Here is a 12,489-nt window from a genome sequence, read left to right as displayed (position 1 = left end):
TAGTGGTAGTTGATTAAATTGTTAGTTATTGAAAGGAGGAGGATTGATGTGAATTAAACCCATACCAGAATGTATAAATAAATTACTTTCCACTACTGCGATAACACGTCTCCTACCATATGTTAAGCTTTTAACTCGCAACCCTCGGATTTAGGATTTAGTAAGTGGCCTAATATATATTATTATTTTTTATACCAAAAGTGATTCCCACCTGGAAGTGGGACTGAAACCGCTCCCCCTTTCCATTTAATCACTTTTTAAGTTTTTTTTATGGATCAAATTCAAGTTTGCCTTATATTTGAATGCCACTCTTTAGACATGCATAAGTAGAAATAACCCGTTATAAATACAAAAATATATAAACATTTTTCTCGCCCATAATATTGAGAATATTACCGTAAGAAATGAGCCAAGTCACTTGTTGAGGAACAGTTGCATTCATCTTGCCAAAAGATTTTGAGAAAATGTAACCGGTTTTATATTCTATATATCTTTCTTATCAGATAACTAGTCACGTGATGAGAAGATGACAATTGTTGTATCCAATTTTTTTTCGTGCCTTAATTAATCTTTTCATAGCACCTGAAATTCCCTTATGAGAAGATGAATCCGAACAACACCTGAAATTCCCTGAAGTGAAGGTTACTTCATGATCTTCAATATTCTTTCTTGGAATATTGAATCTTGTAATTACTCATACATTTGTATTATACATCACTAATTAGGCACTAGTGGATTTTGAATCATCAGCGGGATAATAGTATCTATTGAAAAGCCAATGCGAATCAGCTTCTACGGCATATCCATCTTCGTTGCGGTGCCAGCTAAAGTGAGCATGGGTTCTGTTCTTGATGTCAAAGATGCCGTGACCAAAACTGGCTTCCCGGAAGACTGAGTAATCTGGCTGTGGCTCCGTCATAATGCACCGCGAAAGAAAGCATGAAAACACATATGCTAAGTCTTTCTAAGTATTTTGAAAAGTTGTCAAGCCCTTGATGGTAATTGATTAGCAAAAAATATTCATACGTTAGTATGCAATTCTAATAGGAAAATACTGAATCTATTCGTGTATGTTGATGTTCTTACACGGTCGATAAGCCTTCAAGATTTCCTCCATCACCAACAGTAATGTAGACGGGTGCAGATTGATCTTTTACAGGAGTGCAATTAGCATTCACAATGTCATATGCAACATTGGAGATGCGTTCCTGCGATATAACCGATCACTAGTCAAATAAAGACATCAAAAATTGATGAATGGATGTCCTGCAGAGAGAATCTTAATAATACACACACACACACACACACACACACACACACACACACACACACACACACACACACACACACATATATGTTATATATACACTGGGCACTTACAGATCGCTCGTAGGCATGGACATGACCGCTAAATACCACATCGACTTTGTACTCCACAAACCAGGCCTCAAACATTACTCTCATGGCTTCTCCTTCCATATAGTGCGACTGGTAGCTATTATACCATGGACAATGCATTATAACAATCAACCAAGGGGTCTCACTCCTGTTAACTTTCGGTAGCTCCTCCTGGAGCCATTTGTACTGCGGAGTGTATGTACCTTAACAAAAAAAAAGGAAATGATTATATGTCACATTAAGCAGTAGAACCATTCGATTAAACGAAAACATTGTGCAGGATGACCTGACCACCAATTCAGATATAGTATGTATTCTGTACAGAAAACGAAATACGTACACACACACACACACACACACACACACACACACACACACACACAAACACACACACAGAGACACCTATATTTTATTCCCTTACCGTATGCAGAATAAGAACCCAAGACTATAACGTATGCGGAAGCTCTTTTGATTGAGTACCAAAATGGGGCAGTACTCCCCGATGCATTATACGGGACATAATACCGGTGAGTGTAAGGCTTAAAAGGTATTGGTTCACCCTGCAACAAAAGTACCAAGCTTCTTTTAGCAAAATACTTTATCCCATTTGCAAAATATACGTTCGTGAAATGAGCAGCAATTCCAGTTTAAATCTGTAAACACAATGGGATCATAGTCGAGGAAGATTCTATATTCCTAGTCCATTAGCTATATCATACAGGACGGTTTAGTTTTGAGCTTACAATTTCTGGGGCAAAATCAATTTCATGATTCCCTGCGGTCCATATCCAAGGTTGATAAGCAGCACTTCTCTCCACAAATCTTCCCCATGTATCCCACCTAACATTATTATGATTCGGGTAGTCATCTGCATAGGAGAGGTCCCCAAGATACAATATTGTTTGTCCTTTCAGCGGGTTTGATTCGTAATGAGTAAGAGTCTTGTTTGAATCAAAGGTCTGACCCAGATCCCCTGCAAATAAAACCCCAGTGATTAAGGCCAAAAACAAAATGCATACTGTTTCAAATTAGAAACTTGCGCACCAAGGAACGAGTTTCAAAACATTTAAACTAGCAAAACTTTCCAACCCACTAAACAGCATGAACTTATCTTTGAATCAGAAAGCCAAAAGTTAAAGCAAGTCTAATTAGTTACATCACGTTACGATGCATCCATTTCTGGTATGACATCCTCACCTATGAGACCAAATGTGTAAGGTACGTCCGGCCCAACTTCAGGAGGAGTTGTAAACCAGAACTGCGTTTCAGTTTCTTCGCCAATTCCAACCACATAGTAATATCTGGTGTTAAACTGCATAATAATTTAGATGATCAGAACATACTATTATCTACAAACTTGTACTTAGGCTACATGCGTAATTCAGTCAGCAAATTCCAAAACTCTCGGACCAATTCCAGAAACTATGCACTTGAAGATGAATAAAAAATGAGGCACAACATAAAGCAGAGGAAACGTACCGTCAAGTTTCCGATGATACAATGGTGAATGTGACCAGAAGTGTAATTGTAAAAAGTATAAGTTGTAATTATGCCCTCAGCCGTCTGGTTCTCGCTATTTGCACTCCAGTAAACCACCTTACTGTAACCAGGTTCGTCGGCAGTGATCCATGACACAATCACCGCGCTTCCCGTATGGTCTCCTTGTGTTATATGAACCTTTACTCAGCACAAACATTTCAGACAAGTAAACTAAATAAAAAAAATAAACGCTCGAAACCACACAAATTAGTCAATCCCATCAAGAAAAGAAGCAAGACTATGTACTTATGTAGTAAGCAATAAGATTCTGAAATCAAAACTAAAAAAAAAACAGTAACGGGTCTTGTAAATATGGTTCCATACAATTCAAAAGAATGTAAACAATCAAAACAAAAGACAGAACTGCATTAACAATGTATCGTAATTCTAGAGAGAGAGAGAGAGAGAGAGAGAGAGAGAGATTATACTTGTTGAGGTGCATTGTACCCAGGAGGGACTCGAAAGACGTCACTGTCAAGCGGCATATCCGCGCTGAAATCAATTTTCCGCACGAAAGCGCTTGTTTGACCTCCATTACAAACCACTGCCAAGTTCAAAACCAAACCCAAGACTACAAAAATGGTTACCCTTGAGCAAGTAGAAGAATCTAAGCTCCCCACACCCATCTCGGTCATATTATCCACAGCACTCCATTTGCTCTGAACCCTCATCCTCCTTAAATATACATGAAACCGTTAAATAAAATTAAACAAACAAAAATTCTGTAATTTGTCATACTGTGAGGTATTTGAATGAACTGAGAGTTGGGTTGGCCTGGATTTTGTCTTAGGTGGGTTCTTTGTTGGTGATGTTGTGATGTTTGAATTCTTGAGCAGATTCTTATGTTTGTCTTCCATTTTTCTTTAGCTTTGTCTGTTTAGGCTTTAGTGGTAAGCTCGATGAGTCTATGCTATGAACTTTGGTTTCCCCGTTGCCTTTGTTTTGCCGATGTGCGATGAATACTGTTTTGTGTTGGTGCAGTTTTGTTTTTCCCGTTGCCTTTGTTTTGCCGATTTGCCGATGTGGTAGAATTACTGTTTTGTGTTGGTGCAGTTTTGTTTTCCCACGTGTCGTATTATAATATTGAGAAGAGGATGTTGGGGGAATAGATCGTCTCCAGATCTCTCCTACCAAAATCCACCAATCAATTAATTCAAGCTCTTGAAATTTGATCTAACGATTACAAACAGGAGTCCTTTAAAAAGTAAAAATAATTTTAACTGTTGGATCAAATTTCAAGGGCTCAGATTAATTGAGTGGTGGGGTTTGGTGTGAGAGATCATGAAAGGATCTCTTCATGATGTTGGGTACTACACCCCTAATCCGGATAGTGTGAGAGGGGAGAGATTTTTATAATGTGCATTTGTTTTTACCATCTTAAATAGTGGTAATACTAACCACTCTATTATTATTAGTGCATGTGTTTGAATTTTGAGATTTGTCTATTCATAAGATGGATCTCGAAATTTAAACTCATCTAAGAGTGATAAAATAAAGTATTAATCAACATCATTTGAAGTTGGGGGTGGTTGGCAAAAATATTCTATTTATGTGGGAGGGATGAGACTAAAAGTGGACCATGTAACCATGAAAAATCAAGAGAGATGAGGTAGCAATTATTAACTTCACTAAGATCTTTGAACAAATGTAAAGAACTGAGATGAAAAACTAGAGGGCAATAAGAGAGAGTATGTGTTGAGAGAGAATGATTGTATATTTCCAGATGCCATAAATGGCAATTTACACTTTGGTTTTATATAGCTAAATAACGTGCTCAATTACAATAATGCTCTCTAACTTCTTTGGTTATTACCACAAACTTTTAATAAACTTATCCTTATAACCACCTTACATGCCTACACATTACAACTAACCACACTTCTCAACTAATCACATTCTTCACTCTTTAGTAACCATGTCATCACTAATGACTATGGTTAATACTCCCCCCTCACGCTAAGCTGCCAGAGCTTAGATTGACAGCAAGACATCTTCAAGAACACTAAGTCCCTGATGCATTTGTAGACTGTTGAGGAAGAACTCCAATGTTGAGATTGTTGTAGTGTTTAAGAAAGACTGGAATATGAAGACCCCTTGTGAATACATCATTTACTTGTTCTTCAATGGGAATGTATTGCACAATAATATCCCTTTTTTGTACTCTTTTTTTTCTCGAACAAAAGGGTAGTCTGAGTCTAGGTGTTTAATTTTTGAGTGAAACACTGGATTAGAACACAAGGCTAATGCTGACAAATTATCACATTGTAATTGAGGTGGTATGGGAATAAACTGGTTCAAATCTTTCAGTAATGAATGGATCCAAAACCCATTAGCTGCACAGTAAGCCAAAGCTTTATACTCAGCTTTTGTGGAACTTCGAGACACTATGGATTGCTTCTTAGATTGCCATGAGATTGGATTATAACCAATATAAACCACATAACCAGTGATAGACCTCTTGGTGTTAATATTTGTCGCCCAATAAGAGTTGGAATAGGTTGAAATGGTAGAGTCAGCTGATTTTGTATACCTCAAACCATAATGAATGGTTCCTCCAAATATCTCAAAATCCGTTTAACCAAATGCATATGTATTGGCAAACAACATTGACAACATGAGTTATATAGGTCTTGTAAATGTAAGGTATTGAAGTGCACCTACTAAGCTTCTATAATGAGTTGGATCGTCAACATGAATTCCTTTAGAAACAAGTATATGAGAGTGAGGCTTTGATGAAGTTAAAGTGGGTTTACATGACTCTATGCCTGCTTTCTTTAGCAACTCTTTTGTGTACATCGATTGATTAACAAATATAGATCCATCTAATTGATAGTGAACTTGAAGTCCTAAGAAATATGTCAATTGTCTTATGTCTTTTAAATCAAAGACCTCTGCAAGTTGGGAAATGGCAGATTGTATCTTTGCAGGATTTGAACTAGTCAATATTATGTCATCCACATATAATAGCATGATAATCACATCTCCATCATCTTCTTTCAGAAATAGACTAGTATCAGACATTAGGTTTTAAATCCTAGGGAAGGCAGGAAATTAGTAAACTTCGAATTCTAGGCTCTTGGAGCCTGTTTGAGATTGTATAGAAATTTAATTAACCTGCAAACATGTGTTGGATGCTTGGAATTCAAAAAACCTTGTGGTTGTTTCATGTAGACCTCTCAAGTTCCCCATGTAGAAATGCATTCTTGATGTCTAATTGTCTCAAACTCCAATTATTTTGAACTACCAATGCAAGTAATCTCACTGAAATATTTTGAACTACTGGACTGAATGTTTCAGAGTAGTCTAGACCTTGTTCTTGACTGTAACCTTGTGCCACCAACCTTGCCTTATACCTTGCAACTGTCCCATAAGGATTTCTTTTGACTTTGTATACCCATTTACTCCCAATAACAGTTTTATTTGTTGGAGGGGGAACTAATCTCCAAGTTCCTTGAGCTGTTAATGCATCAAATTCCTCCTGCGTGGCATTTTGCCATTGTACTATTGTGGATGCTGCTTTAAAATGTTTAGGTTCTTCAACCTTAGTTATATCAACAATGAATGAGAATTCTCCACACATGTAATCAAATTCTAATGATACACTAGGATCTTGAAATTGTAATGATTGTAACTTTGGTAAAGCAGCAACAAAGCATGAATAGTTTTGTCTTTGAATAACTCCTGTCCTTAGTTGAGTTTGGATGCCATGATCTAAACATTGAGCAATGTTATGAGTGTTAGGTAAAGAAGAAATAGTGAGTATTACTTGGAATTGTGCAAGATTAAGGACATGAAGCAAAAAAGGCGTATCAGATGAGGAGGATAGAGTATTGCCTATTGTAGATGTTGAGCCATGGACTTGACTACTGATATCTTGATTTTCTATGTTTGTAGAAGCATTGGAATTGATAGAAATATTGGAAGACCCTTTATATTGTAAAGAAATGTTCCCAGACTGACTTAGAGAAGAAGCTGAATGAAGATTACCATTTTGATTTGCTGCATTTTCATGATGTAGAACCTGTTTTGGAATTGAAAATGGAACAACGACTTATCTAACCGAATGAGATGATGTAAAAGGTTGCTTAGAGATGTTATGTTGTGAGTCTTGAATATAAGGAAATACGATTTCATCAAAAAGTACATGCCTTGAAACAATGGATTTCCTAGTTTTGGGATTGTAATAGATAACACCTTTATAACCCATTGAATATCCCAAGAAAATACATCTCTCAGATCTTGGTTGTAGTTTATTATTGTTATATTGTTTTAACCATGGATACACAATAGTACCAAATATTCTTATAGACTTCAAATCTGGTTGCTTGGTATACAATCTTTTGTAAGGGGATTCCGGTGCCAAAGACTTACATGTCATCCTATTGATAAAAAACACTGAATGTACACATGCATAATACCAAAATTCAGCAGGTAAACCAGCAACAATAAGCAAAGTGATAGTAGTTTTAACAACATGCCTGTGTTTCCTTTCTACCACTCCATTTTGTTGTGGAGTATAAAGACAAGAGATTATATGTTCAATCCCTTTTGAATAAAGAAAAGCTTTAAATGCAAGACTAGTGTATTCTCCTCCTCCATTAGTTTGTAAACATTTAATTACAATTCCAAATTGAGTGCGAACAAAATTATAGAACCTTACAAACACAATAATTGTATCAAATTTGTTGCATAATGAAAAAAGCCACACATACTTTGTATATTCATCAACAAACGTTACATGGTATCTATACCCTTCAATAAATTTTACAGGAGATGGTCCCCAAATATTTGAGTGAACCTTCTAAAATGGCAGAGAACATTTATCACTTCTAATAGAAAAAAAGGAATCCTTGACATCTTGCCTTTTACACAATGAGTACACATATTATGAGTACTATCTATATCTATACTTATATTGGACTGTTTTAACTTTACCAATTGTTCCAAAAAAGCTGAATTCTGCACTGTAGATTGCACTCCTCTTGATCCTTTTCACAACTGGTACTTCAAATAGCTCCCTAGGCTTACTGTTTCCTTTATACAAAACCTTATTTGTCTTTTTGTCCTGCACAAAAAACTCACTCCCATCACAAATAAACCAACTATGGTTATCATCACATAATTGTCGTACAGAAAGAAGACTCCTTGCAATTTTAGGAACATGTAACACATTTTTAAGGATCAATTCATGGGAATTGTGTTTGAGTGTAGTTGAACCAATATTGTTAATGGTTAGACCTGTGCCATTGCCAATTGTGATTTTCTCACAACATTCAAATGGAGTGACTTGATTGAGTGTATTTACATCAGCAGTGATATGGTGAGAAGCTCCAGTATCAACAATCCAAGAATCTTGTTGAACATATTGAGGTGTTTGTTGTGTTGCCATAACATTCAATGTTGTAGGTGGAAAAGGACCTTGAAATGCATAATTTGCCCTGTGAAAACACTATAGTGTAGAATGTCCTATTTTTCTACAAATCTGACATTCTAGCAATGAACCTATAGTTGGTGTATTTGAATTTTGATGGAAGCAATTGACAGCTGTATGACCTCTTTTATTGCATATTTGGCATTCAATTACCACATTAAACTTGTTTTTAATGCTACCAGACCACATATTAGAGCCATTAAGTCTTGAATTCCCAGATTGAAAGCCTGAAGAGTCACCAGAGCTGAAATTCTTGCCTTTATAACCAGCATTTAGCTTGTAATTATTACCTTTGTAATTTGAACCGTTGAATGATTTTTGACCAAAGTTCTATCTTGGACTACCAGAGTTCAATCCATTGCCCATGAAAGCAAAACCATAAGAATGTGAATCAACGAGTTGAGACTATTGTGGAAACTGCTGCTGTGGATACTGTGGTAGTGGAAGTTGCTGTTGTGAAAATTGTTGTTGTGTAATTGTACCACCTGTTGTAGGGACATAATAATGACCCAAAGGATTAGATCCAGATGCATTAGATGAATTCTGTGTTGTAGATGATCCTTGAGTGTATAATGTAGCCATGCTTTGGGATAACACATTAATTTCTCCTTCAATTTGTTTTTCAGCACCTAACAACTAAGCACAAAATTCTTTCAATGTAATAATTGATTCTCTAGCAAGAATAACTGTTCAAATTATAGCATACTCCTTTGGTAATCTAGCAAGACCATCAATCATTACATCATTGTCAGAAATAAACTCCCCTGCAACAGTTAACTATTCTCTTATGTTCTTAAGCCTCAACAAATGCTTATCAATGAAATCTGATCCTTTTTGTACTGTATGCAGCTCATTTTTCAAATGGTTAATCCTGGACTTAGACACAGAGGCAAAATGTTCCACAAGATTTGACCGAACTTCAAATGCAGTTTTACAACCAAGAAAATATTCAATAGCTTCATCAGACAGAGTTGCCAATAACAAATTGAGCAATGCCATATTAGTTGATTCATATTCAATATATGCTGTAGTATTCTCAGTTGTGACTCCAATGTCAGTATGTATCACAAATTTTGGTGGACATACATCAGTACCATCAAAATGACCAAACATTTTATAGCCTTTAAGAATTGACTTAAATTGAAATGCCCATTTAGCAAAATTGTCATCCTTCAATTTTATTATAAGCATGCCCAAAAGACTCTCAACCTTAACAGTAGTTGTAGACATGATGAAATACTCAAGAAACACAAATTGTAATACTTTAGAGAAGAATTTCACCCACTAAAGTGAGAATGATACTCACCACTATCTAGTTATCCAAGAAAGATTGACACTTTCTTACTATTCAAGAAGATTGACGCTTACCTTATATGCGAAGAAAGATTTATGTCTTCAGCTAAATCAAGAAAGATTGATACTTTCTGCAATATCAAGAAAGACTAACACTTTCTTGAATTATCAACAAAACAAAAAATTTAGAAATCACATGAACATTCGAGCAATCAACTCAAAATTCCCAAATCACATAATCTTGAAAAACTTTAAATTGCAGAGCAGTTAACACAGATGTAGAATACCAACGAATCAAATCCCCAAATTACTGATTGAGAATACAAACAATAGTACTTGATAAGTGAGTAGCAACATCAACAATTTCGCGAACCTCCAAAACCCAATTGTCGAAGAACTGCATAATTGATTCACCACCAAGAACCAGAAGCCCTTCAGAGTTGAATCAGGGGAAGAGATGAAAACTTCAAGATCAGAAATGGCCGTGAGCCTTTGCCGGCGATGATACCATACTAGCTTTAATAAGATCTTTGAACAAATGTAAAGAATTGAGATGAAAAACTAGAGAGCACTAAGAGAGAGTATGTGTTGATAGATAATGATTGTATATTTCCAGATGCCATAAATGGCAATTTACACTTTGGTTTTATAGAGCTAAATGATGTACTCAATTACAATAATGCCCTCTAACTTCTTTAGTTATTACCACAACAACTTCTAACAAACTTATCCTTATAACCATCTTAACTGCCTACACATTACAACTAACCACATTTCTTAACTAATCACATTCTTCACTCTTAAGGAAAGGTAAGCTGGCCTGAAAACCAGACCTCAAAATTTCTCCTTAAAGAGATGAAAAATGTTCAAAGTGAAGTAAGTTGGCTTGAAAACCAAATCCCAAAATTTCTCCTCAAAGAGATGAAAAATGTTTATAATGCTATTTTTATAACATTGAAAGTAAAATATTATAAAATTATCAAATCATCACATAAACTATTAAATACTAACTTAATATTTTATGTTTGACAATATCCATTAAAGATGCTCTTAGCTTACTTTATTTAAGATTAGGCTCTTCAATTTGTATCTACATAGGAGTGATGTAACAACAACGTGTAGAACAATGTAGGTGAATGTGATTCTCAGCTTTTATTTATTTTGAGACACGGCTCTTCATTTTCATATTTAAACATAAAAAAGTTAAGTTTGTTTGTTTTTTTTTTTTTTTTTTTTTTTTTTTTTTTTGTCAAACGATAGATTTTGTTAGATTAAATGTTAGATTAGCCACTGACGAGGTTTAAACCCATGCCGTCCTGCAATGGCTCAACACTTTTCCACCACTACGGTAAAAAGACACTTGCAAAAAAGTTAAAGTTGTTGAATGTGCATCTAAAAAAGTGCAATAATACTTCGGGCCTAACTGTAATACAATTCGCATATGTTTTATGTGTTTCATTTGTATTATTAAAGTGTGATTAGAAATTGGATATATGAGAAGTATGTTTCGTAGAATCCAAAGTGTATCCATGCAAACTATTCCAAAAAGACACGCACTTAAGCCGAGTGTTCCAACTATAATTCAATACTCGAGAAAAATGTAGACATTCCAATTGCGAATCTGCCCGCAAGAGAAGCAAAATAGTATTTAGTTCCCAAAAAAAACCAAAGAACACTACTACACATATAATCTGAAAGAATTTAAGATAGGGTTGCAAAGATTGATTGCATAAACTTAACTCAATTAATTATTAGTGAGGTATGGACTTCATTATATAGAGATTACAAGATGAGGTTGGTTACAGTATAAACATATCATCTGATTACATTTGAAATTCAATACACATGAGTTTTAGATAAGGAAGGATTGTGATTCCTTTCTCTATCTTGAAGAGTTTGAAGATTATCCAACTTGTGTAGCTGACTTGGAGAGTCCTTTACCATGCATGGCTGACATGGAGAAATATCTTGAATATTTGGTTTATCACCTCCTTGCAAGTTGAATGGGTGTTGACAAACAGGAAGCTTGGAAAAGGAGATAACTGAAACGAGCTGTGGACAAACCCTTTGTTAAGATATCTGTGATTTGGTCAGCGGATGAAACATATCCCACAACAAGTTCATTTTGAATTACTTTTTCTCTAACATAATGATAATCAACTTCCACATGATGCATACGAGCCTGATAAACTGGATTGGAAGCTACTGCCAATGCACTGATATTATCACACCACAATCTTGGTGGATTGAGAGGAAGATGAAGATCACGAAACATGTGTCTGAAACAAGATAAAGTGGCGGAGGTATAGGCCATTTGTCGATACTTAGCCTCTGTACTTGAGCGAGATACACCTTTTTATTTTTTAGAACTCCAAGAGATTAAGTTATCCCCTAGAAAAATGCAATGACCACCAGTGGAGTGACGATCATCTGGGTCACCAGCATAGTCATCATTTGCAAAGGCTGTTAGGGACAACGAACTGGGTTTGTAAACTATACCGCGATCATGAGTGGCCTTCAGATAGCGAAGAATGCGCTTGACTGCAGCCCAATGTGTAGTGGTGGGTGAATGCATATACTGACAGACTTGATTGACAGCGAAAACAATGTCAAGCCGTGTGAATAAGAGGTATTGGAGAGCCCCAACAACGCTTTGAAAATTTGTTGCATCATCTAAAGGCTCACCCTCATACAGACTAAGCTTGCGGCCACGGAGGGTTGGAGTAGACAATGGTTTGGCGTCAGCCATCTGAGTGCGTTTGAGGAGGTCCAGGATATATTTTGACTGTGTTAAATACATGGCTATTGGTGTTCTCGTAATTTCCATT

The 12,489-nt window shown here is 35.9% G+C and overlaps 1 protein-coding gene across 3 annotated transcripts; it reads right to left on the bottom strand.

The window, feature by feature from the left end:
• Positions 1-721: 721 nt before the first annotated feature.
• On the bottom strand, positions 722-11,830 carry LOC137730276 (purple acid phosphatase 2-like). Of its 3 annotated transcripts, XM_088678346.1 has the most exons (9): positions 11,823-11,830; positions 3,366-3,525; positions 2,878-3,075; positions 2,596-2,710; positions 2,142-2,371; positions 1,820-1,958; positions 1,381-1,601; positions 1,089-1,208; positions 722-910 (listed from the first exon to the last, which is right to left on the bottom strand). In XM_088678346.1, the coding sequence occupies exons 1-9, from the start codon at positions 11,828-11,830 to the stop codon at positions 722-724; spliced, it is 1,380 nt and encodes a 459-aa protein (XP_088534472.1). The 3 variants fall into 3 exon arrangements, with proteins under 3 accessions (XP_088534472.1, XP_088534471.1, XP_088534473.1); XM_088678345.1 differs by lacking the exon at positions 11,823-11,830 and having other exon boundaries at positions 722-923; positions 1,090-1,208; positions 3,366-3,572; XM_088678347.1 differs by lacking the exon at positions 11,823-11,830 and having other exon boundaries at positions 722-964; positions 3,366-3,515.
• Positions 11,831-12,489: the final 659 nt, after the last annotated feature.

This window comes from Pyrus communis, chromosome 10, assembly GCF_041283825.1.
Source record: "Pyrus communis isolate YQ-2024b chromosome 10, ASM4128382v1, whole genome shotgun sequence".
Taxonomy (NCBI): domain Eukaryota; kingdom Viridiplantae; phylum Streptophyta; class Magnoliopsida; order Rosales; family Rosaceae; genus Pyrus; species Pyrus communis.
Note: the sequence above shows the minus strand (reverse complement) of the source record. Positions and strands in the feature narration are given on the sequence as shown.

Coding starts and splice junctions, on each gene's coding strand:
- LOC137730276 (XM_088678345.1), bottom strand. CDS start 3,572: ATGACCGAGATGGGTGTGGGGAGCTTAGATTCTTCTACTTGCTCAAGG. Junction 2,372..2,595: donor TTACACATTTGGTCTCATAG/GTGAGGATGTCA, acceptor TTTTATTTGCAG/GGGATCTGGGTCAGACCTTT. Junction 924..1,089: donor AATCTTGAAGGCTTATCGAC/CGTGTAAGAACA, acceptor TCTTTCGCGGTG/CATTATGACGGAGCCACAGC.